This window comes from Pelobates fuscus, chromosome 3, assembly GCF_036172605.1.
Source record: "Pelobates fuscus isolate aPelFus1 chromosome 3, aPelFus1.pri, whole genome shotgun sequence".
In the NCBI taxonomy this organism is placed as follows: Eukaryota; Metazoa; Chordata; class Amphibia; order Anura; family Pelobatidae; genus Pelobates; species Pelobates fuscus.
Window position 1 is genome coordinate 329,613,531 of NC_086319.1, and position 27,572 is coordinate 329,641,102.

Genomic DNA, 27,572 nt, shown 5'->3' on the forward strand with positions numbered 1-27,572 from the left:
AGCGTGTTACAGTGAATACGCTCCCCCTCCCCCTACGGAAACACGGCGCAGAGCGCTGTCAGTTCCGTCCAAGCGAAATAATTCAGACAGCCGCAAAGGATTCTGGGAGGCCCTTGGCTCCAGTTTCCCCCAGCCAAGATGTCTGACATGGAGGATGACTTCATGTGCGATGATGAGGAAGATTATGATCTGGTAGGTTATGAATAATACAGAATAGCGGAGGTGACCCCGGAACTGTCCTGGGGGTGGTTGGAGTGGCTGTAGCTCTGTCCGTCCCTCCTGCAGCTGCCAGGCTCAGAGGAGGGCTCCCATGGCGGGACAGTCACACAATCCCTCCCCCTCCTGCTAGATGCCCCTCACAGGCAATCACTGACTGACACCCGGTGCCCTCCTCTCCTGCAGGTTGAGGGGATCAGTCCCAGGGCAGGGGGGAGGTGGCGGCAGTGATTATTTGGGGAGGAGGGGGGTGGGCTAATGACAGGCCCCACCACAATCCTGTCACTAGGGCCCCGAGTCCTACTCAGGGCTGCTGTCTATTGTTTTACATAAGACAGTGTCTAGCGTGGGCTGGCTGAGCATCATGGGAGCTGTAGTCTGCAGCAGCTCCAGTGCCAGAGCCTCCCTGCCAGCACTGCCGTAAAGCAATACGTGGGGCGGCACATGTAAAACCTTTTTTTGTTTTGCTTCGTGCAGCACCAAAACCCTGCACCACAACAGTGCTGCCCCTATACTACCAGCCCCAACAGGGCATTGGACCTGTCATCAGCTAGCTGGGCTTATATACACAGGGTTGGCAGATTTGGACTTGTTTCCCAGCACAGTATTGGGGCACACAGATGTTAATGGTGGCATTGTTTTAATACTGAAAATATATCAAACCATTATAGTGGTTACATGTTAGATGAAATTTCAGGACAGTCTCCAAAGCCAAGTAATGTTTTTTTTTTTTTTTTTTTTTTTTTTTTATTGTTTTGGAAATAATGTTTTGTTTTCATATTTTTGAAAGTGAAACCATTATTTTATTTATTATTAGTAATTGTAGCATTTATATAGCACTCACGAATTCTGCAGTGCTTTGCAATGTGAGAAGAAGGCGAAACCCTGTTCAAATGAGCTATAATCTATCTTTAGATTTGGCGTGTTAATAAAGGGTTTTTGATTAATTTTTTTTTTCTCGCAGACTATGGGCTAAGCAGTCACAGTGAAACTGCATGCTGTATTTTTTTTTAACCCCATATCCCTTCACCACCAAAATTAATATTCCATCATGATTCCCTTTTATTCCAGAAGTTGTGTCCTTAAGGGGTTAAATATAACCAGTTTTAATTTCATGTATGACATTTCGGCCATAAAGCCTATGATTTTACTATTTACTTTATGCAGGCATTATACTCAAATTCAAACATTCTTTTTACATTATGTTTCCAGTTTGCATTCTATTTTTTTTCGGGTAGTTGAAGGCTACTAATACATTTGGGGTCCTTACTAAAACCTATTAGCAGGCTTTTATTATTTTTGTTTGTTTGTTGTTTTTTTTTAATGTATGTGAGAAAAGGCATTTTTGCTTTAAGATTAACATTTCGACCCTGAGTGAATTATTGCAAGTTTGAAAAAAACAAAAAACTATATACTGTTTGAAGCTTTTCCTTTTCCAAATATTTCTATGAAGAATGAAACAATAATTGTGTAAATTTACATGATTTAAAGTTAAAGTTGTCTGCAAAGCTATCTATATACAAAGTTGCTGTGCAATGAAATGTTTAAATGCTATTTATACATCTTACTTCCCAAAATAGAGAAATTCTCTTAAAGGGATTCTATAGTGCCAGGAAAACATATGTTTTCCTGGCACTGTAGACTCCTGCAGTACCCCCCTCCTGCGGTGCTGAAGGGGTTAAACCCCTTCAGTCATTTACCTGAATCCAGCGCCGAAGTCCCTCGACACTGGGTCAGGCTCTGCTCACGCTCCTCCCACGCCGACGTCAGCCAACGGGGGATACCTAATGCACATGTGTGGCCGTGCTCGCATTAGGATTTCCCCATAGGAAAGCATTATTTAATGCTTTCCTATGGGGAAAAATCTGATGCTGGAGGTCCTCATGCAGAGTGTGAGGATGTCCAGCATCAGATAACGGACCAAGGGTCCATTTCGATTCTGGAAGTCCCTCTAGTGGATGTCTGTGTAGACAGCCACTAGAGGAGGAGTTAACCCTCAGAGGAAACTGCAGTAAATGCCACTGTAGGGTTAAGGGACATGGCACATTGCACCCAGACCACTTCAATGAGCTGAAGTGGTCTGGATCCCTACAGTGTCCCTTTAAGTCAGCTATGCTTTCAGTTTGGCTACTTTGGCCTTAAATTTGAACTTCACTTTGAATTCTCACTTTAGTAAATAACCCTGCAAATGCTACTCTTCACAATTGTCACCATCTGGTCTCAAAAGATCTGAAAAAGATTTTGTCCGCACAGACGGTCATGTTTATTTTCCATGCTCTGTAGCTGCCTAGCCGTTATGAATTACGTGAATCCTCTGAAAACAAAAAGAGTATTGCTGCTAATGGCATAATTTTTAGAACTGTGGCTCCGGATTTGCTCCTTAAGTAGACCCTTATTCTATTTAATTTGATGAAACCAGTAATACAATTTCATCAGGAAATAGTAGTTTCACATACTATTCATACCACACAAATCTTTGATACCAATATATTTTTTTTCATCCAGTCAAACTCGCAGAATAACCACTAAAGTATAGTGCTTGGAGAGTCCCATTTAGAGAAGATGAAAAAAACAAAAATAAATTAACCACGCCCCAGCCAAGACTTTCTGTGACTATCCAATCACAGACTTTCCAATGTAGCTCAATGAGAAGTCTTGGCAAGGCAGGAGTTCTGAGTAATTATTTAGTGCCACTGAGATAAACCAGGAAGTAACAGGACCAGTTGTCTGATTGACAGCCAGGGAGGTGTAACAAGGTTAATTCAGAAATTGACAATTTCTATTGAAATCTGCACTTTTTGTTAAATGGGAAAAAAAGAGAACACACTCCTGACACATAAAGCTTTTCAGCAAGCTTCAGGGGTCTAGAATGTCCCTTTAAAGGTCACATGGTATCAGGATAGGAAACCTTGGTTTAACAGTGTAAAGACGTTTAGTATAATAACCTATTGATAGCACTTGCTTATATATATATATATATATATATATATATGAAAATCCAATTCCAACTACAAAAAAAAACCAGCCATATTTAAAAAAAATATATTTTATTTTAACTATCTGTTTATATCCGCCCTGCTGTTCCCAGTATCTTAGGTGTCTATACTGCATTGAGTTGCAGTAAATCATTTACAATGGTTAGTTGCCTGGAGTCTGATAATATTTATAATCCAGTTCCAACCCTTAGGGTCCAAATTTGTTTTTCCCCAACCCAATTGTCAAGAACCATTGCTATATTTTACAACTATATGTATGTATAAAACCCTCAACTAAATAATGCAGCATAGAATTGTATTGTTATGCTTCAGAACATAAATTTAGCAGGGTGCTTAGTTTAGGAAAGGATTATGTTAGAAAGATTGTTTCTATTTCCTGATATTTTTGCACTGCATTGACCACCTCCATTTAATTAGTCTCTTTACTGTAGAAATCCCTAAATATTTTTATATATTTTAATCATCATGATCTTTTCTTCTGTGTGCAGCTTGAAATTAGTCAGTTGTTAACTTGCTATTCTACTTACCGTATTTACATTTTAAGACCAATAAACTATGCTGTATTTTAAACATCTAGTAGATTATAGTCTGATGGATACCGTAGATTATACTCCGGTCTAAACTTGCAAGAGGTCCAACATTTAAAGGGACACTGTAAGCATCAAAACGACTATATTCTGTCACTGACAAATGTGAGAAACGACAATGTTTACAATAGTCAGTCTGACTTTCTGTCAATCACTTTCCCAGTCCCTGGTATGAATTGACAGACATGACCGGCATGAGGTGATGTATACTTATGCCGTATGGTGGATGGGCTGTGTCTACCCGGGACTAAGCAGCTTTGCTAAATGGTGACCAAACAGTTTAGGAATGGTGCAGACATGGTGCCAATGGACTCCAGGCACTATAACCACTTCAATTAGTTGAAGTGTTTTTTTGTACCTGCAGTGTTTCTTTAAGATGACAATCCCCACAGAACAAGGGTAAGCAAGAAAATATGCTTAAAAGAAGTATTTGGTTATATGTATGCGTATAATGTTTCATTTATATATATTTTTTTATATAAATGGATATTTCCTTTTAGACTTTGTGCTTTTCCAAACGTAGAAACTAAAATCTTCACTTGTGATAAGGTTCCATGTGTCTGCCTTTATTTGTGTTCTTCTAATAGAAGTGGGTTATAATGTGCCTGTGTGTGTGTGTGTGTGTGTGTGTGTGTGTGTGTTATATAAAAAAATAATTTTGCTGTTTGTTTTAAACAGGAATATTCGGAAGATAGCAACTCTGAGCCCAACGTTGATTTGGAAAACCAGTACTATAATTCAAAGGCTCTAAAGGAAGATGATCCTAAAGCAGCACTTAGCAGTTTCCAGAAGGTCAGTATAAACTCATCACACCACAAATCTTAAAATGAGCACGTGTAATGGTATGGGGTTGCATCCAAAATGAGAGAGTTGCAGATATTTAGTGTAGTGATTCATGATGCTAGAGAACCCTGGCCTGGTTCCCTGGTAATGGGGTAAATCGTTTTGCAGTGGTTTGCCCTCTTACCTGGGTCCTCAACAGGCTCTGAGGCTCGTTGTTGCTCTGCGGATGCACTTCTTGCTTCTGGGAGCCAGGATATGACGTCACTTTAGCCCAGGCATCACTAAACAGCGCGCATAGGGAGCAGAGCTAGAAGATTACAGGATCAGAGCAGCTCCACTGTACCACAGGGAAAGAATCCACTCCAGCTCTCCCAAAGGTAGGGAGGATGGGTGAATCTAAAATTAAACTAAAACAAAAATAAATTGTGTGTGAGATTCTGTCTGTCAGTGAGTGTGTCTGTTTAGGTTACCTACCCCCCTCCCCAGCTGGCCCTGTCCCCATGGCTAAGATCATCAAGCTTTATGATCTCAGCAAATCCAATGCTTTCCCATAGGAAAGCATCGGGAGGCTGTTGCACATGCACAGCAAAATGCCACGCTATGGCAATCGGCTCATCTCTGTGGGAACATTGAGTGCCTCCATGTAGAGCGTGGAGACACTGAACATAACTATGAAGCACCTCTAGTGGGCGACTGAGTGATTGTCATTAGAAGTGTTACTAGGCAGCAATGTAAACACTGTGCAGCTGAGCCTTCAGGGATAGGATATGTACACCTGAGCAACTACTTTAAGCTATAGTGGTTCTGGTTAATATAGTGTCTCCTTAAGAATTTTATTTTTGTAGTTGAAAATAAAGCTATGTTAATTTAAAAACAAGCCAAAAAAAACTGTCTCCTAACTTTTTTTTTTTTGCTGCCTCCTAGATTCTAAGCAAATTTGTCAATACCTGGGCTAACCCACTTAATCTGCAATTAAAGTCATTCATGTTATTTTACAGAATCTGAGGTTTTAGACCAAAACAGCTTAACTGAAAGGATTGTTTTTTTTTCCCTGATTCAGCTATCATGGCCTAAAATTTTAAATTCACAAGTCACACTAGTAAACAATCCTTAGTGGAGGGTGCAACATATATGCTTTACAAGAGTAAGTGGCACAGCAACATACATTAGATTTAGAAAACTGAATGTGGGTTTGGGGGGATGTATTCTAACTGATTTAAAAAAAAAAAATCAAGTTTCCTTCTAGGTGTCGGTTAATTTGGAAAAAAAAAATATGTGCCTGGGTTGAACAGAAAATTAACCTAACTAATGAATATTTTAATTTATTTATTTATTTTAGGTTTTGGAACTGGAAGGTGAAAAGGGAGAATGGGGATTCAAAGCACTTAAACAGATGATCAAAATTAATTTCAAATTGGTAAGATATCTTTTAGTATCATGAGGTTCTTTCAGTAAATATATTGCAAAACGCTCACTTCCATTACAAGTATAAATTCTATCAATGCATTTCTATGAGGAACGTTCAGAGTCTCCATGTAGAAGTTGGAGATGCTGAATGTAGGGAACACCTCTAGTGGCCGTCTAAGTGACTGCCGCTAGAAGTGTCATTAGGCAACAGTGTAAATACTGCCTTTTCTCTGAAAAGGCAGCATTTACATTGAAAAGCCTGCAGGGGCAGGCTATAGACACCAAAACCACTACATAGAGCTGTAGTGGTTCTAGTGAATATAGTGTCCCTTTAAAGTCATGTATATTTCTCCACAACATTTCTGAAGACGGTATATAGTTTTTCTGGACGAGAAACAAATATAAACACATAACCAGATGACTCCAAGGAAAAATAAAATGTTTCAAAAATTTAAAAACCAGAATACTGCAAAAAAAATAACTTAATGTGTCTCATTCCTTCTCATGGCACTTAATCCAAAAAGCATGGCTTTTAGAGGACCACGTTCATTGGCTAAGAGTGCTCAGCTGATGCTTTTAACTTCTTGAGTACGCCCCTGTTTAATTCAGTAGGGCTAACCTGATTTTCCTGCACAGTGCATCAGGATGCAGGACCTGTGAGCTCCTGACAGTACCCAGGTAAATGGTCAAAATATTCTAAAATGTCAGCGAACTGAAGTTTTTTTTTTATTTTTTTATTTATTTAAAAGATCACTGCACACCCCAGAAGCACTAGCTTGCTGAAGTGCATTATGGGTGAGGAGTACCCTCATTTAACCCCTGTTTATAAAAGTGCTGATTCCAACGAGAAATCAGCACTTTTATAAATTAACTAGGGAATTCCCCCCTGACTGTCAAACAGCCAGGGAGGATTCCTTCCTACTTCCATTAGCTTCCGTAAGCTAACGGAAGTGGCAGACACACTCTACTTGAACGTGCCTGCCTCCCCCCCCCCCCCTCCCTAACAGACCTCAGACCAGCTTCAGCAGTGCACAAGCGGTGCGGTGTGCACGTGGGGACCAAGTCAGACGCTTCTCAATGAGTCTGTTATCAGTTTATCCATTAGTTATCTCTGATTTTTTGCCCATGTTTGTGCCATTGCCCTTCTTGCTGCCAAGTAGATCACGTTTAACAATTTCTGTCATGTCTATTAAGACTGTCTGTGGCTTTAGATAGGAGGCAGGTCCACAGATCTGGTCTTTTCACCCTTTGGAAGATCTCTGAACTTAGATCTGTTTCTTTCTTCCAGAAATCTGCCACCCTAGGACACTGCCATCACATGTGAATATAACTGCCCTTATCCAAGCATAAGTGCCAGCATGTATCCGTTGGACTCAGTTTCATGTGATACTGTTTGACACACATTGTTTTATAGCACTGCTCTTGTAGTGTGACACAAATGGAGGTTTTGGTACAGGCCTCCCAGATCTCTTGCCAATCAATTCCCTCCAGCTTTTCCCCCAGGTCGGCTTCCCATTGGTCTATATAGTGAAGGTTATCCCATTCCACTGAATGTGAACAGAGATGCTGATAGAGTAATGTGATCAGTTTGGTTTGTCGTTTCATCAAAGCATAATTTCTCAAAGAACGTCATTTGGGTCTCTGCCGTTGCCCGGATCTCCTTGTTCCGTGCAAAGTTACTAATTTGTATGTATCGGAAATAGTCTTGAGTCTTGAGTCGTGAGTGGTGCTAGAGAGCGTAGGTGTTCATATGTGACTGTTTGGTTTTTTTTTTATCGACATATAGGTGTATATGTCTTTGCAATCCTGTTTTTTCTATCCCTTTAAAGTCTCTAGCTCTCACGCCTGGTGTGGATGCTCTGTTTGTGAGTACTGGTGTCATTGGCGAAGGGGTCCCTCCCAGGGCATATTTTGTTACTGTGTGGTCCCATATTTGTATGGAGTTGTGTTAGGGGTTTTTGAGTGTTCCAGCTTTACTATCATGAAAAAGTTAAGTCCATGAAGTGGAGAAACATTAGAAAAGTTTTTATTTTCTAATCTTAAAAAATGTTTATCGTTTCCAAACAGGGTAATTATCCTGAAATGATGAAACGATATAAACAACTGCTGACCTACATACGAAGCGCAGTTACAAGGAATTATTCAGAAAAATCAATCAACTCTATCCTTGACTATATCTCCACTTCAAAACAGGTTGGTCTTTTTGCTTTTTTAGATTTAGGAATTTATAACATAATATTGTGTACATTTCTATTCACACTGCCATATAGCTACTGCTGTTGCAGAAACTTATGTTTTATTAAGATAAAATATTTATTACAGGTAAGTCAGCTTATACTGCATCTTTCTTTATTTTTCATTCGTAATGCATTCATATTGCCATAGCTTTAACTTCTTGAGTTGCAACTACTTAAATGTGCAACTTTGACATCACTGAGCCTTCTCTAACCATTTAGTGAGCGGGTATTTTTTTAAAATTACTTTTTTGCAACAAGTTTGTTCCACTGTACATTACGACCCTCCCATTAAAGATAGGGAAGCATTAAATCTGAAGCTTAGCATGAATGATGTTAAACCTGAAAATCTTCCATTTTCAAAGGTCTTCATGAAGAAGAGACTCTAATGGCCAACTGCAACTAAAAACATTTAAAGCAGTCCACAGGTTAAACATGATAGGTGCATCAACATTCAGTTTATTGTTAATTGGGTCACAGCAAAAGAATACAAAGTTTTGGCCAAGAGACCTTAAAGGGGCACTATAGCCACCAGGACCATTACAACTTAATGTTGTGGCTCATGTGTTTATAGCTTTTCCTTGCAGAGAAAAGGCACTGTTTACATTGCTGCCTAGTAACAACTGTATTGGCATTTACTCAGACGGTCACTAGAGTTGCTTTCTAGTCCAGTTCTGCACCACCTACATTCAGCATCTCCACGCTCTGCATGGAGACGCTGAATGCTCTCCATAGAGTTGCATTTATTCAGTGCATCTCTGAGGAGATGTTGTTTGGCGAAGCTTTCCTACGGGAAAGCATTGGATTGATGATTTACACCATGGAGCCGCGGCAAGACGGCTAGGGAGAAAAGGTGTAAGCTTACCTTTTATCTCCACAGGTGGGGGGAGGGGGCACCTAAATATTTATTCCAGCACTACAGTGTTAGACATGTTTGTATAACATCTATAGTGTTCCTTTTAATCATGTATAACACACAAATATATAAAAAGTGTTAAATACCTGCTATAAAAAAAATAAAAACTGCTAAGACGCAACCCCAAACACTTGTCATGGTAATCCATAAACGGAAACCACTTAGCCAGCAAATGAAGGCTGAAGCATATAGTACTGTACTAGTGTATAGCGAGTCTCAAGATAACTACCAGAATAAATATTTATGTGGCTATCAAAACTGTACCTCAGGAAAAGCTCACTGTAGATTAGGTGTAAAGCAATCATTGCCCAGTACCTACACTCTAAGTTCAGCCCACTTCTACAGGCAATCGGAATGATGGGGCATATAGAAGGCAGGACCAAACTAGCGAGACGTGATATAAATGTCTCGATGGCAATACCAATAGGAAAAAAGGCAAATGCCAAAAATAGAAACAAAGTACAATAGATGATCCGTGATATATGCGTAATCCAGGAAAACACAGAGGCAGTTTTGATCTCTCACAGTAAGGTGCCTGTCCATTGGACCGATATAAACAGATCCCATGTGGCTGTAATACGGTAGTGGCTCCAAGTGGAACACATAGAGTGAGACAGACTGTTAGACACCATGAATCACTAGGTGTAACTGCTAGAAAATAAATAACACATATGAAACACAGGACATGAACTACAAGTATTTGTAGGAGTTAAGATGAAAATAACAATAGTGTCAAATAATATGTAATATATAGTGCAAAAAAATTGTGATCCTGCTATACCCAGGGGGTTCACTGGGAATTCACATAAACAGTGAAAATAAAATTAATGTAGGAGCCAATGTCAGTATGGAGTATGAATATATGAACAATAAGGCAATAGACACCCAACGGCATGGTACAGGTAACGGGTGACTAGATAGAACCCCAGAAACATCAATTAGACATAGTTGCAATTGAAAGATGCTAAATTAACCAAAACAAAAGAGGTAACATAATAACAAAAAGGGGGGGGGGGAGGGAGGAGAGAATTAGTCCCCAGAATAGGGCAACCTTACAATCTAGCAGAGTTGGGGGAAAAAACAAGAGAGGTATCAACAGAGGATATGTCTGTAAATACAATGCCATAATAAAGAATACACATCAAGTAACATGTAGTGAGTAACTACTAACTGAATATAGAATACTTCAAAGTAAGAAGTGTACATCAAATTCTCTGCTCAAAACTCTTGGTTGCAAAGAATAAAGTGGGTAATTAAAAATAAAGTTCTTTTTAAAGTAGCAATTTTTCACAATCACCACCTCTCCTCAGGAGTTGAGAGATGGCATGACCATGTGAAATAAAGTAGGCATGTATTGGTTCATCAGTCTGGGTCCATATAGCTGGTTTTATGGCCAGCAGGTCGGTCCTTCATCCTGAGTGAGTGTATATATGGTATATAGGCTAGTAACGTCCCAGGTGAAGAATAAAGATAAAGGCTTAGTAGAAATCTCGGGCAATTTGCAAAGTACCATAACTGATGTCCAGTATGAATGATTTGAATTAATTCACCAAAGACTGGAGAATCCTGTCCAGAAGGGTAGCCATAGTTTTTAGTGTTGGCTCAGTTCTGGCTACAATATACACTTTTCATTCAATCACCTTTCTCTACCAAATTTTCCTGTTACATTTTAATATTTGTGTTTTAGCACACATTTAATTTTAACAGACCGTGTGTGTTTCACTAACCGCATTGGATTCATGGGTCTTCGTGATTACTGTGTAATCCTTTCCCTTTAGCAGTAGTACTTTTCACTAAACTATGTATGAGCAGCGAGTCTTATTTATTTATTTATACTAATCGGAAGATCTAATGTTAATGTTCTTTGTTTCATTTAGTAGAATTTAAATTTGTTCTTGTTTTCGCTCTTTATATCCTCAAGATGGACCTCTTGCAGGAGTTTTATGAAACAACACTAGAGGCTCTGAAGGATGCCAAGAACGACAGGTTATGGTTTAAAACCAACACAAAGGTAAAGTTAACTTGTATTTTGTTTTACTGTAAACTACAGGATTTCAATTTTTATAAGAAAACTATAAAACTAAAGTGTACCTAATAGGGTAGTTAAAGGGGCATTCTAAGCACCACTACAGCTTTATTGTTGTTTTGGCGCAAATAGCTGGTCCCTATATTCATTGATCTGTCAACACTTTTATTTCAGAAAAATTACCGTGTGTAATCAATTTTATCAAAAATTTGGATTGGTTATATTTTTTTGAGTGTGAGTATGCTGCGTAGCTTTTATTTTTTTATTTTTTTTTTATGAGCATGTGAGAAGGAATTATAAGCAAGACTTTAAATTGCCAATTTGTAGGGCAAATGTATCTTTAATGGCAACATACATGGAAAGTATTTAGAACAGACAAATCTTTATTTTGAGTGTATTGCTCTAAGTATACTTTGTTTCTATGCTGCACCTGGTATCATCTCTCTGTGTGCATTTTGAAGATGTATCCATAAACTTCCTTGGCGAGTCCGGTATGGAGTATTATTCTATATACATTCTGCAAATTAACTTTTGTTTACAGTGACTTATGTCGCATAGAACCATTGGCATGAGATGCCTAGTGCAAGAATAGTTTTTTTTTTTTTTTTGCTTAGGTCTTTTATTCCCTTTGATACCAGCAGTCACTCAATACTATGTTTATGCTTTTATTGCTTAGCGTTAATAGTAAACCACATAATATGGAATTCTGTAAAATTGTGCTTGCAGCTCGGCAAACTATATTTGGAACGGGAAGAATTTGGGAAATTGCAGAAAATATTGCGCCAGCTGCATCAGTCGTGTCAGGTACTTTTTTTATTATTTTAAATCCCTTTGATCCAGTTATGCAATGTATTTTTGTATTTTTTTATTTTGGCATTTGTATTACTAACGTTCGTGTTCCTTTAAACAACCAATAGTTAACTAACAGGCATCCTCTGCTTATTTCGGGTGAGTGCTGATGCTACAATGTCTGCTCTAGCAAGTTTCATTTGTTCTGCTTTGGTGGTAACAAGATTTTTTTTTTTTTTTTTAACTCCTGTTTCTACCAAAGAAGCAAAAGTAAAGTGTATAGTTTGTCATAATTAGGAATTAAACAACATTTTGAAACTGCAATTATCTCTCAACGTTGTTTTGTTGTGAGATTGTGTTAGGTCAAGTTAAAGTAATAATTGTCAAGCATATTAACATGCATTTTTTTTATTTTTTTTAATAATCGCCAACTTTAGATGATTACTTTTCCATTTAAAAATAAATAAATAAAACTTCTGTGTTTTTAGACTGATGATGGAGAGGATGATCTGAAGAAGGGTACACAACTATTGGAAATCTATGCTTTAGAAATTCAGATGTACACAGCACAGAAAAACAACAAAAAGCTCAAAGCATTATACGAACAGTCATTGCACATCAAATCTGCAATTCCTCACCCTCTTATTATGGGCGTCATTCGAGGTAAGGGTTTTAATGCAGTGATTCTATGTATCTCTTGTTTTGTTTTGTTTTTTTAAATACAGGTGATGCTTTTCCTTTGAAAGTAAATTTTTGTTTAAATTTTCCTTCACATTCTAATTGTGGTGTTGATGGCAGAAAGTTACATCCTGTGGTACTGCCTGTTCTCACAATGCTGCTCATTGGGCTGCCTGCTACCGTGAGTCTGGACAGGATGCTAAATGGCTCAATACTGCCCTCAACCTCCGGAGTGAATGCATTGCTAGAAGAAACTGAGTTTGTGAGACAGACTCCACAATACACCAGAGAGAGCTCAGACTGTCTGTTTGAAATGTCCTCTATCACACAAAGAGAGTATAAACTATTGGTGTTCAACATCAATCTAGTACACTCCGTGCAAAAAACTAAATAAATGCAATGGTCTGTGTGAGACCATTCATCTCAACTGAAAAGGGAGTGCAGACCATCTTTCTGAGACAGGCTCCATCCATCACACACACTACAGGAGATCAAGCTGACATTCCCTATCCATCGTAGTACAGAAAGAAGATTCTGAGAGTGCAACCTCATCTATCACTCATTGTTGAGGAAGAGAACACTGCCATCTGGAACTCATTTGGAGTTTCAGAAACTTTTCTGTGAACGTGATCTATATCCTATATGTGTGTGTGTGTTTGTTTTGTTTGTTTTCTCCTGCATTTTTTATTCTTCCTAAGCACACCATATTTAATACTTGTTCTTGCCCTGTATGATATAACCTACACTCAGCTCTGCATATGTTATTACACTAGAGAAAAAATGTGTTTAGGTTACCTACTCTTAAATTATTTTGATCATTCTGCACTTTGAGCTCCTCGATGTTTCGGCACAGCATTGTGTATAAAGGTTGTTTGAGTTCTTTGGATGTGCAATGTCTGCTCTGAATATGTTAGGAGTGTCCTGATTTCTGTTACTAGAGATTTACTATGCTGTGATATTCCTGTATTGTTCATTTAGTAAATCCCCTGAAACTGCTTAAGTTTGCAGGTATGATGTATTTATAGAACATACTTGTATATGCATGAGATTTTTCCAGATCTCTCTACATGTACAGAGTTAGATGGTTCTGGTAGTTATACTCGTCTGTTACAATATGATGTCTATTTTATAGAGCGAGAATTTGAGATCTTTTTAGTACTACATGAGATCTGGTAAGAGAGGGAAAAAGCTGTTAGATTAGAAAAAAAAATTAATATGTGGACCGAGCAAAAAAGACTGACTCTTAGAGATAGCCGGACTTGTTGTATTATACACACTATCAGGGTTATTTATCAAAGCGAGAATTCAAAGTAGGCCAGAGTAGCTGAACTGAAAGCATAACGTTAGACAACTTTTGACATTAAACTTGAAATTGACTTTAAATTCTCTAATTACTGACTACCCTATATATGTCTGCTTGGCTTCACCAGATCATAAGCAGGAGCCAACCAGCACTGCTTATTTTTATTTTATTTTCCCCCCCGCCACCCAAAACCTTAATATTCCTTATTTACCTTTCAGAATGCGGAGGAAAAATGCACTTAAGAGAAGGCGAGTTTGAAAAGGCTCACACAGATTTCTTTGAAGCATTTAAAAACTATGATGAATCTGGGAGTCCTAGGAGGACAACTTGCTTAAAATATCTGGTCTTGGCAAATATGCTCATGAAGTCTGGGATCAATCCATTTGACTCTCAAGAGGTATAATTATTGTTTTAAGTGTTTTCAACTTCCTTTTATATTTTATTGAATTACTACTCCACCGTTGTAACCTGTGTACTGTGCTTTTAGGCCAAACCCTACAAAAATGATCCAGAAATTCTAGCAATGACCAATTTAGTAAGGTAAGTTTCTATATATTTTATTATACTGCATAATGTGTATTGCGTTTCTTGAAATATGCAATTTGAAAACATTTTTAAGGAACATTTTAGCAAACTCATATGTATGTAACACAGAATTACATTGAACCTATCATTGTACAGACTGTAGTTTAAATAATAAACGGGGAAACCATTATCTATACATAGTTCAAACAGCAGTTCAGGTCTCTCATTGAAGGGTGTCAAGAATAGAAGAGCAACTACAACCCAGAAACAAAACATTGTGCGTTGCCAGACGAGCACAGTAATGGAGTAGCCTATATCTGTTAGAGCAGCAGTTCCCAAACTGGGGCGGCGCGACTGGCACACAGGGGCGCCGCAAGATATTTTCCTGGTACTATGATGATAGCACCGGGAACCATGCCTCCTCTCCCCTGCTGGCTCTGCAAGACCAGAGTAGAGATCAGAGATCTGCCTCTCCATCCCGCTAGCACTGTAATGCTGCAGCCGGCAGGGGAGGGAGAGAGGGAGGAGCCGGGGTAGCTCTAATCTGCGCCTCCGCCGGGTTCTCCTCTCTAGCTTGAACTGCAGGCTAGAGTTCACTCTCACCACTGGGACCACCAGGGATTAGTACTGTCTTTGCCTCCTAGGCAAAGGTAGGCAGGGAGGGGGATTTTTTTTTTTTTTTTCTTAAAAAAAAAAAAAAAGCTTATATTCATATCTACCCAATACATACATGCGCACACAAACACAATGCACCCCCGTACACAAACTGCACCCCTCACAAACACACACACACTTAACCCCACACACATTGCACTCCTCTCTCACACATACATTGCACCCCTCTCTCACACACACATCACATACATTGCACTCCTCTCTCTCACACACACACACTGCTGCATAAATCCGATACTATAGCTCCTATCCCGGTAGACCCCAGTTAAGTTGTCAAACTGTTCTCAAACAGTTTGACTACTTACCTTGGGAGGGTACCATAGCACTCCTGGCCCCATAATTGTGTGTGTGTGTGTGTGTATATATGTGTATATATATATATATATATATGTATGTATGTATGTATGTGTATATATATATATATATATATATATATGTATGTATGTATGTATATGTGTATATATATATATATATATATATATATATATATATATATAATTTTTTTTTTTTTGAATTTTTTTTTTTTTTCTTGCTTATTACCCATTTGCTGACACTGAATGTTTAGTAAATAGCTGACATAATGTCTGCATACTATTGAAATTTGTGTCTTCCATGTATTGGCGTATACTATAATAATTACATATACACTTTTTTTATTCTTTAAGTGCCTATCAGAATAATGACATCACCGAGTTTGAGAAGATTCTGAAAACAAACCACAGCAACATAATGGATGATCCCTTTATAAGGGAACACATTGAAGGTACCGTATTTTCTTCTGTTGGTCTTCTAGTGCAGTGTTAACACAATTCATTTAGTTCTTTTTCAGCATTGAAAGTCTAGATCTCATTATATTTTGAAGGAAAGAGGGGAAGCACCCCAGCAATCTGTTCATTGTGCTGTTTACAATTGGACTTGAACAATTATATTACATAGGTTAGAGCTCATATTGATTAACGGCCGTTAGACAATGCTCCTCATCACTTTATTAAATATGTGAAAGTTTATACTCGGTCGTATCTGTAAACCCTCCTATGTGCGTGTGCATTAATTTATTTAATAATGTGACATGGCATATGTCTGGGGACACACCATTCCAAATAAAGTGTCCTTCTGAATCCAGCAAATGTTACAAGGCAAAGCTGGGGAGCCTATCTAACAACATAAACATGTATTCCTGACCATATAGTATTAAATCCACCATTTAGGTTGCTTTCCCCCCACTTAACCCCTTTTAAAGGTAATACAACTTTCCTGCCCTGATCCGCCGCTGCTTACATCGTCACAATTTTCCATATGAAAGCATTGGCTTGGCTGAAATTAAAAAGGGGGTGTGTGTAGGTCCAAACACTAGCTTGGCCTATCAGAAACTCCTTATAGAGATGCATTAAATCAATGCATCTCTATGAGAAAAAAATCAATCTCCATGCAGAGCGTGGAGACGCTGAACAACAGTGCTTCACACTGTTCAGCACTACCTCAGGAAGCACCTCCACTGGCCATCTGAGGAGTGGCCACTGGAGGTGTCCCTAGGGGGCAATGTAAACACTATATTTTTACATGAAAAGCCTGCAGGGAATGATTATACTCACCAGAACAACTACATTAAGCTGTAGTTGTTCTGGTGACACTAGTGTCCCTTTAATGTAATGTTCACATGGTGTTTTACAAACTCTTGTTCAACCTGCTGCACATGCCTATGCATATCAGTTCTTCTCTTTTATGCATTTTTATTTTCATTCTTAAAAATGTGTATTAACTTCAATACTGCTTACAGTAACTGGCTGCAATTATGTTAATAATGTTAATATAATTTTTGTTAACTTAGCAGTATGATTTAGTCACTGGTACTTGTATTGTATGTTCCCAGAGTAAATAAATAGATCACAAATTACAGTAAAGTGCATTTAAATAAAAAAATCCACAGATATGAATATTTATTTTATTTATTTATAAAAAAAAAATTGGAATCTAATGCTTCATTTTTTGTTGGTTATTATCTTAGAACTTTTGAGAAACATCAGAACTCAAGTGCTTATAAAATTAATTAAGCCTTATACAAGAATACATATTCCTTTCATTTCAAAGGTAAGTGCTTAGTGTCCTGTCCTAATGTGTTTTATAACTCACTTCCTATAGACTGTAAGCTCGTTTGAGCAGGGTCATCTTCAACCTATCATTACTGTAAGTTGTCTTGTAATTGTCCAATTTATAGTTAAATCCCCTCTCATAATATTGTAAAGCACTACTAAATCTGTTGGCGCTATATAATTGGCAATAATATTAGTGTACTTTCTCAGGTAATTTAACTGGGATGGTAGCATTTCTTGCACCTTCAGTCCATGTTTTAAATGTCCAAATATATTGCAGTATTCTCCATCCCGACTGTCTTTGTAGTCATTTGGTCATCATCCATTCTACATTCAGTGTGGCAAGGATACTCAAAGCATGGCTGCTGGATAAGGAGACACTACCGGACTTAAAGGTGGAAGAACACATCAGCCTTTTTTTTTTTCAGGGGTGGGGTTGTTCTTAGTATTTTATATCTACAACCCCTTTCACACAGCTCCATCCTAATTTAATAATTCCCAGGGAACATGCAGTTGTATACATGTAAGATACACCTGGTTTTTCACATATGTGAACCAAGATGTACAAATACACTGTGGGAATCACTTGCACAAGTGATCATAATTAAAACACACCTGGGATTTGCTGAGAAATCTGCGTTTGCTATTTCCAGTAAGTTCATCCTGGAGTATCCCTTGAAAATATACAATAGAATGACTGGCAACCGTAAAGTAAAGAAAAATAAATCGGAACTAGTTTTTTGTTTATATTTTAACTTGAAAGACTCATTTAAAAGAAACAAAGTAGGAATGCCTTATGATACATACAATAATGCATTCTATTAATACAGTGAACCACATATATGAACGCAAAATATATATATATGATTATATAAATAGAATACTGTATTGTGACAAACAGGAGGGGAATGGCAGGATCTGGTCACGTGCACAAGTGGGAGCTTTGTTGATTTTATTCTTTTGACTGATGCATATCTTTTGCAAGTCAAGAGATCTTCAAAACGCACTGTGAAAAGCAATGGCCAGTCAGGCATGGAGACCATACATTGTAAAACTGAGTTTCTAATAAACAGTAAATCAGATTGTAAAAGCTGCAGATCACTTGTCTGTAGCCTTTGCAAGCTCTCTACTTCTTCCCCAGGTTTTCTGTTTCTGTGCAATCACAGACTTCCAAATGCAGTTCAATGAGATCTCTTTCCAAGGGAGATTCTCTGAGCAACTGCTGCCTCTTGAGGTTCGCTCCACTGAGCTAAACAAACAGGGAAGTAACAACCTGTTTTCTGACTGACAGTCAGAGGGATGTAACAAGGCTAATTTATGAAAGCGGACACACTCTGGAGGTCTGACGTTTCCTTTTAAGTCTTTCAAAACATGTTTGACATACATGAACAGTTGGTAAACAAGCAAATAGTTGTAAAAAGCAAATTACATTTATTTACCCCCCTTCCTCTGCCTCCCCCCATCTCAGTCCCATAATACTTTACACACACTGAGCTCTGTCTCCTCTTTTTTGGGGAACAACTGGAAATCTTTGGAAGGAATGTTGTGTTCTGTTGTGTTCTGTCTTTAGAATTTCCAGAAATTTTACATCCCAATACTGTTATAGGTATATATTTAGTAACATTTTAAATTATTTACTGTGTTGCTAAAATTCAATATGAATACTCTGAGACAAATGTAAAATTGATGGGAGAAATACAGAGACGTGTGCAAACTAGAACCAGGACCTGACGTGTCTCCATTATCCAGTAAAGTTAGTATGAGCAATTAAAATATATAATGTTAGGAAGTGTTGTAACCTGGTTTATATTATATTCTCCAAATCCAACGTCTTTAATATATCTTCTCCTACAGCAGCTTCTGTTCATTTGAACGAGCATTCATTTTATTTTTATTTATTTTTTCTCCTCTCTACCAACTGTTAAAAACAAATACAATCCTCCTAAAGGTTATTCACTCTACATGAAAGCAGAACATAAAGTGGTAATGACACCATAATAACTTAGCTTGTTTACTCTGGGTGAATATAGCAGAGATATTAAAGGTATGAGAACATTTTAAAGATGGCATACTCCTTCCATGTCCTTCCGCATTGAAACAGCAATTTGAATAAACATAGTTTATTTCGATAATAAAACAGTTTTGATGATGAACCCTACAATAGATATCGCAAACTAACTTTTCTCTAGTCTACTTTGTCACAAAAAGCCATATGTGTAAGTATTTTAGGAGTGAAATATAATTTATAGTGTTCAAACATATTAACAGGTTAAAAAATACACATCTGAGGTAAAATCCAAATCTCTATGACAATTATAGGCCCAACTCAGTGGGTTTTAGCCAGTGGTACCCAAATTATGTAACTAGCATTTGCTTCGTCACCCACTTAACTAAAATATTTGCTTAGTGAGTCATCCTTTAAATATAATTTTATTAAAATAAATTCTAGAAAAAATCTTCATTAGACAAGTCTGTGTCTGCAGCAAACATTGCCGCCTTTTTTAATTGCTTTTTGTTCACAGTTACCTCGGTCTTGGTGTATTTAAAAGTGAAGCAATCGCAATAAAAACCAGTGGAACAAGCAAGTGTCATTCCATTGACTCCTCCCCTTTTATATAGCAGCACTTTTTAAAACAGAACATTTGGTAAACATCCCCCTAAGTGTTCATTGCAGCAAGTGCTAAAAGAGAAAGTCTAGTGCCTCGCACACTCCCCCTGTGGTGCAGAAGGGGTTAAAAAAAACAACAAAAAAAACCTCTGTCACTTACCTGATTCCGCTTGTCCCCTGCCAGTGTAAGCCATGCTTGCATTAGGACTTCCCAATAAGGAAAGCTTTGTATAATGATTCCCTATGGGTGACGCTGGATGTCCTCATTTGGGCAAACAAAAGTCTCCTATTGACCAGGAAGTCCCTCTAGTGGCTGTTTGGTAGACACACTTGAGGCGGAGTTAACCCTGGCAGGCAAATATTGCAGTGAATTATCACTGTACAGTTAAGGGACCTTGGACACTGCACACAGACCACTTCAATGAGCTGAAGTGGTCTGGGTGCCTATGGTGTCCCTTTAAGCAACGCCACAGAGAGGGTGCCAAACAGTCTCACAGATTGGTAAGAATGCATGGCTGCAGTCCAAAAGTCTAATATCTTTACTTTTGTGATACAGTCTATGGTGAGTTGTGCATTTTTAACAGTAAATACTACCCCTTTAAACTGCTTCCTGCTGGCGGTCACATGCCTGACCTTTAAAGCTATGTAATCTTGCTCACATGACATGCCAAATTATCTCATTAATGGGTGTGTCCACAGCATGCATGTGAGTTTCTGTTGAAAGCCAAAGCTATTCTTTCCTTTGTACACATAAAATGAAAACATATCCTTATTGTGCTTGTGAAAGACACGGTGAATGGCACTGCTTGTCATATCAAATATAACTGGTATTGACAAATAATACACATTAGCTGTGATATTCTTTTAGGAAGGGCTGGATTTTGTTGAACTTCTGCATGTACGCAAAACTATAAGAGGTATATTTTCTACAGCATTTTATGAAACAAAAATATGGCACGCTTGGGTTTTCTAAACTTCAGAGTTCATGGGCTGTTGTGTAGGCTTATATAGTCTGTAATAAAATATTTCTGATTGCATGCATTGATGTGCCAATCTTACTAGTTTGATATATTTTTATGTAGGACACAAACCAAGAACTATCTGTACATTTCTAGCAAAGCATAGGAAATCGAGCTCTTTATATGTCTGCAACGTATTTCAATATAACTCCTTCCCACTTTGTGATCGTGATATACATATACGAATATACATGCGTTCACAAGCTACTGGGGCTCCACATATAGAGCAAGCAATTCAAGCTAGGTCAATGTCTTCCCTGCAATTCTCTTCCACTCCTTCTGTTATATACCTTTTTATACCGAACTGGGAAGTCTCCAAACCTTCTTTTTTTTTTAAATGTATTTTATTTAGGAGCTCGGGCAGACATATAGAGCAGTTTATCTCAGGTCAACGTGAATAAGACATGCGTAAAAATTACATAACCGTAAAGAAAGAGCATGGTTAACAGCATGTATGGTACATAGCTGGAGAAACAATATGAAATGCAGCTATTTTAATACTGAAGAAACATCAGTTTTTAAATTGGGTTTGCTTACGTCAAAACTTGGTATGGGATATTACGGTAGAGGCAGTATTGATATCCATAGGAAAAGTGTTAGTTTTGGTATGTTATAAGATGAACCCCATGGTGCGTGGTAGGCGGTTTTCGTTTCTCTGTATTTGTTTCAGTATGTGTTCTCTGCCTGAAGTCTCCAAATCTTGCCTAGTATTTGTTGTTTGTTTTATTTGTTTTAAATTCCAGAATCTTATAATGTTATGTTTTTATATATAAAATTGTATAATATAATTATACATTTTATATTTTGGCATATATCTGTTGTATTAATGTTTCTTCATTTTGGAATTGTGAGATTAACTGTCATATACTGAATAATATATTTTAAACCATATGGGACCATGTTTGTGCAAATCATCATATTTTTGTTCCTCTTATTGCAAAGTAGAAGCTACTGTTTATCCCTCTTCCTTGTATTTATAACAGCAGTACATGTTTTTAGTATCTGCTATAATATTAATATCTTCTGATTTACTGTATAAATTGTATCCACAACATTCTAACAATATTTCCCCTCCTTTTGCCAGGAGCTTAACATAGATGTAGCTGATGTTGAGAGTTTGCTGGTGCAGTGCATCCTGGATAAGTAAGTCATAACTTTTTCATAAAAAAAAAAAATATACATTGTGTGTTGACTACTGCTAATATTGCTGATTAAATTACGCCATTCCTGTATAAAAGACTAGGAATGCAATTTTACATGATAATTTGCCACTCTGCATTATTTAGCTCAACAGTATCTATTCCTATAAATGGCTATTTCTGTTAAATGCAATCTGTGGTGTGTATGTGTGTATGTATATATGTGTGTGTGTGTGTGTGTGTGTGTGTGTGTGTGTGTGTATATATATATATATATATATACATACATACACACATATACATACACTAACAAATATGTGATATCCTTCCTTGCAAAATAACTTGTCAAAGAAATGTTAAAGCTGTTTACTATTTTAAAATATGAAATAAACTGGCATTTTTTGTATGAAGTAATCCAGTTTTCTGCTTCAGTTCACCAGCGATACACTGTATTTATTGCCTAAGCTAACAGTTCCTTATACTGTATTGCTTAACATTCAGCTACTTTTTATCTTTGATTATACAAAGTATATTATTTAGAACAAGCATCATTTACCCCCATTGATTGGGGATTTAGATACTTTGCTGCACATCCAGTAAGGAACTTAGTTCCTATACACATCCATTTTTATATTTTTTACTTTTCATTTTCATTTTATTTTTTGTTTATCCTTTTTCTTTTTGTTTCACTCTTTTTGATTTGGGTCCAGGTTTTTATTTAAGTCTATTTATTTTCATCGTAGCATTCATTTGTATCATCCCACTTTTAAAGAGACATTACACACATTCTACATTTAAAGGTATAGCATTACCTTTCTTTCCTCATTCACTAGTGCTTAAGCCATTAGTCACTTGGCTAGCTCCTGGAGTCTACACTCTTTCAGAGTGGTTCTCTACTCCCCTTCAGTCACTTACCTGAATCCAGCACCGATGTCCCTCGGCGCTGGGTCAGGCTCTGCCCACTCTCCTCCCCTGCCGACGTCAGCCGGTGGGGGAGTCCTCGTGCGCATGTGCGGCAATGGCTGCACTCACATTAGGATGTCCCCATAGGAAATCATTATTCAATGCTTTCCGACGGGGATTCTGGTGATGGTTAAAGTCCCCATGCATAGCGTAAGGACGTCCAGCGTCGTTTAGACGACCAAAAGTCATCTAAGCACCCGGAAGTCCCTCTAGTGGCTGTCTGGTAGACAGTCAGTAGAGTTGGAGTTAACCCTGCAAGGTAATTATTGCAGTTTCTCAAGAACTGCAATATTTACCACTGTAGGGTTAAGGGACACGGGGACATTGAACCCAGATAAGCTGAAGTGGTCTGGGTGCCTACAGTGTCCCTCTAAGTGGTTTATGTTGGAGAGACCATTATTCCATGAATTCACTGTACTGCCTTTTCCTATAACCAAAAGGTAGGGTAGACTTGGCCAAAGGTAGATGCACAGTTCTCTAACTACAACGTGTAATATACCATCCTTAAAGCATGCAAAGCATCAAGGGAGTTGTTCTCGCAGTTAAGAACCTAGCTAGCTTTGGTCACACCTGGTTTTGAAGAGACTGACAGGGTTATTTACTAAAGTAAATGTCAAATTTAAAGGGACAGTTTAGGCACTATAACAACTTCATCTAAATTAAATGAAAAAATGCATGCATGTGTTCATTGTTTGTACATCTGCTAAATATTGATCCCTGCTTTTTTGCACATTTTGACAGTGGAGTGTCCCTTTACATTTAAAATTCACTTTAATTGTGAATAACACAATACATATTATTTACAGTGTATGAAAACATTTAGACTAGCTGATTTTGCTTTATGTCATAGGGCCATGGGGAGATGTTTTATTGCTGTCTTCTATTGTGTACTTCTAAATGGTTTTAATATACTTATTTGACAATTCTATTAATAAACCTTGATGTGAAATATTTTGGAACCTACACAATATAAAATGACAAATGTATTGGGACACTGGAACTCTACACTAACAGTGATTTTTATGACACTGCATTCTAAATACACAGGCATTAATATTTAATAGCTTCCACTCTTCTGGGAAGGATTTCCACAATATTTTGGGGTGTTTCTGTAGGTGTTTTCCATTCACCCAGTAGTGCATTTGTGAGGTCCGGCACTGATGTTAGATGAGAAAGCATTGGTCGCAATCTCTGTTCCTGTTCATCCCAAAGGATTTTGATGGGGTTGTGGTCAGAGCACTGAGCAGGCCAGTCCAGTTCAAAATTTCACGAACGGACTTATAGCAAAGGTGGAATCCTATCACATTTAAATTCACAGAGCTTTTTAGAACGACCCATATTTTTTTCACAAATGTTTGTAAATGCAGACTGCATTGCTAGGTGCTTTATGCACCTGGGGCAATGGGTCTGATTGAAACACCTGAATCCAATAATTAAGAAGTGTGTCCCAATACTTTGTCCATACAGTGTATATTTATCCCAGGAATTTATGGGTTAAGATATGCAATCTATTGAGTTACTAGACTGTCAACTAACTTCTTGGCATGTCCCCAATTTTTCAGTTTACAGGAAGAAACAAGATTTTTGTAGAATGTGGTTGTTGCTTGGTAAAGTGGACGTAGTTTTTTAGTTGGGAATGTACAGCAATTAGAGTGCTTTTTATTATTTCCAAACTAGGGTAAGGTCTCCTGATCTAAAACTTCAGTAACCCAGCTCTTATTCTTGGAAAGAGACAAATATATACAGCATGCATTAGTGGATTGGTTAATGTATAACTGCATGACGATGATTAAGGAGTGTGTGCACACAGTATTAATATTCTATAATCGGAGAAACCCTACACATATTGTCTGTAACCTAAGATATAGATATAGATAGGTTTGTTTGGTAGGCTTTATCTGGATGCTAAGTATCATTGCGTACACTGCAAAGAGGCACATATCAATTACTAGAGGGCCGAAATAGTTTAATCTCACAGTGGTTCCAAAAAAGGCCAAACATGTATTTTCCTATTGTATAGTGATTAGTATAGGTTTGAGACATTCACATGCACATTTGAAGAGCATAAACACAGAGAGTCTGATAATGACATTGGTGATGCTAAAAGCACATTTTTTTTTTCCCCTGTAGTGAAGATGTGTAACAAACTGAATTGTGTGTTTTTCATTGTCTCCTTTTGGGCTACGTTCTTCTTAGCTAATGTGCTGGTGAACAGGCTAGTGACATTGATTCATTTTTGCATTGACTGTTGCAATCAGCATTTCAGGAGAATGGCTAGAAAACGTAAAGATTTTACACAACTACTTAAAAGGATCCTATAGTGCCAGGAAACCAAACCGGTTTCCTGGCACTATAGGCTCCTGGAGTGCCCCCATCTCCCCCACCCCCTGCCCCCCACGCGTGCATTAGACCTCCCCATAGGAAAGCATTAATCAGTGCTTTCCTATGGGGAATATCGGACGCTGCAGGTCCGTGAGGACATTGCAGTGCTAAGTGCAAAAGTGTCACAGCACCCAGACTACTTTAATTGGCTGAAGTGGTCTGGGTGCCTACAGTGTCCCTTTAACTAGAGACATAGTTCCCATCCTCGCATTTCAATCACTTGGCATATCCATCTATGCTGAGGGCACAGTCCTTTTATGAGATGTATGTGGTTCTCTTACTCGCTTTCACAGCAGCTACAGTGTATGCAATGCAGTTGCTATGATTATTATTTTGAATACACTGACGTGGTTATCATTTATCTCTTTATCAGCACTATTCATGGGCGAATCGATCAAGTAAACCAGCTCCTGGAATTGGATCATCAGAAGCGAGGTGGAGCCCGGTACACCGCTCTAGATAAATGGACCAACCAACTGAATTCTCTCAACCAGGCTGTAGTCAGCAAGCTTGCTTAACCGAGATCGAGCATTTACAAATTAGACACAAGTACTTAAAGCAACAGTGCAGTGATGTAACTTTTAAAAAGAACTGGGAATGGCATAACTACTTGTTGGAGTGCCCCAAAAAAAAGGTTTTGGCAGAACCGCTTTCTGATCAGCTGGTTTTTGTTTCGCTGCTGCATACATCCCAAGAAAAAAAAAATAAACAGCTTTAACTTCCAGATGATAACCAAAATGTTATGGGATACATGCTGTGTCATCAGGCCCTGTACATGAGACATCCTAGTAAATTTGCCAGGGGCAAATAGTGACCTGAGAGAGAAGGTTTTTTTGTTTTTTTTTGTCCTGATTTTAAATATACACTGACATGTTACTGTTGGATTCATTTAAACCTGTTTTACCTGCAGAAAATGTCTCACGAATTAACCTGCAATAACTTGAAAAGCGTATCCTTTTGAACACTTTCTTTTCTCATATATGAACTGATCCATTTGCTGCATTTTGCAAAATGCCCAACCCCTCCTCCTGAAAATGTGTCCATATAAATATATATATATAAATCTATATATTTCTGTACCTGCAGTGTAGTAAACATTTAGGATACAGCCCGTACTTGGTGGCAAATACTGTCACTTAGATTTCAAGCAGCAAAATAAACAGTGCAGCTCAGACATTACAGCTTGCTTTCCTGTGTGTGTTTTTGCATTGGAAATGGATATTTAATAGTGGTTCTAGTTGGCAATTGGCTCAATTTCTGGCAATAATGACATTTAAAAAAAAAACAAAGTTATTTTCTTTTGTTTTAGTTAGGTTATCAGATCTTTCGTAGTCCTAATACTTGGATGTAATTAGCTAGTTTGGGAATTATAGAGAATTGGCAGAGGCAATTGCAAAATCGCCACAAACTCTCTGACCAGCTTGCAATACCAGGCCTCCATATCTTTGAAAGCTGCAGTGAATTATTTTGGGGTATTTACTTTTTCATCAGATGTGTATATGTAACACCACTGTAAGGCAGATCCTTGGAGCATGCTGCACCCTAACTCAAAATAGGACACCACTGTTAGTAAGGCTTGTTGCTATGCATGTCCTTTCCTTTGTTATTGGAGAGGAATATGCTCAAAGATCATTAGCACCATACAAACACCGTGATGGACATGAAATCGCCATACATTTGGTTTTATAGTCAATATTTTGGAACTAAATGTCCACGTGGACTTGATATTCTCAAGTACAAATGGTGGGGTAAAAATGGAAAAATAGACACCAACGACCCTTCTCTTCATCAAGAATAAGATTAAATGAGAAGTCTGCATTGCTGTTTGCCGAATGTATTTTTTTATTATTATTATTATTCACTCTGGGAGATGCAGCTGCTTTGATTTGCATTTGTGTGATACTAGCATACATATGGTTTTTGTTTACCATGCCGGGGGTTGCATTTTGGCTCCCATTGCTAACTGGTACAGATGAACAGGATGTCATTACACTGCATATTCCAAATAAAGGGTTGTCGATGTCTATTTTTGGTTAATGTACAGTCTTATTTTTACTTAGATTTTTTTCTTTTCTTTTCAATTAATTTTAGTGTGTTCATTGTATATTCATTAAAGCATAGAGTGCATTTATTTTGTAATCCTAAAATAAACTATTGAAATTATGTTTAATCCAACTACATCATATAATACCCATTATCTGTACTCATTGGAAAATTATGTTTATTTAATGTACTG

At 37.8% G+C, this 27,572-nt stretch overlaps 1 protein-coding gene across 1 annotated transcript; it reads left to right on the forward strand.

Moving 5' to 3' along the window:
* Positions 1-84: 84 nt before the first annotated feature.
* COPS2 (COP9 signalosome subunit 2) lies at positions 85-27,362 on the forward strand. The gene is made up of 13 exons (XM_063449020.1): positions 85-192; positions 4,478-4,591; positions 5,922-5,999; positions 8,057-8,182; positions 11,061-11,150; positions 11,892-11,969; positions 12,443-12,617; positions 14,154-14,332; positions 14,423-14,475; positions 15,801-15,898; positions 17,141-17,223; positions 21,937-21,995; positions 25,710-27,362. Exons 1-13 carry the CDS (start codon positions 139-141, stop codon positions 25,852-25,854), a joined length of 1,332 nt encoding a protein of 443 aa, XP_063305090.1. The 5' UTR covers positions 85-138; the 3' UTR covers positions 25,855-27,362.
* Positions 27,363-27,572: the final 210 nt, after the last annotated feature.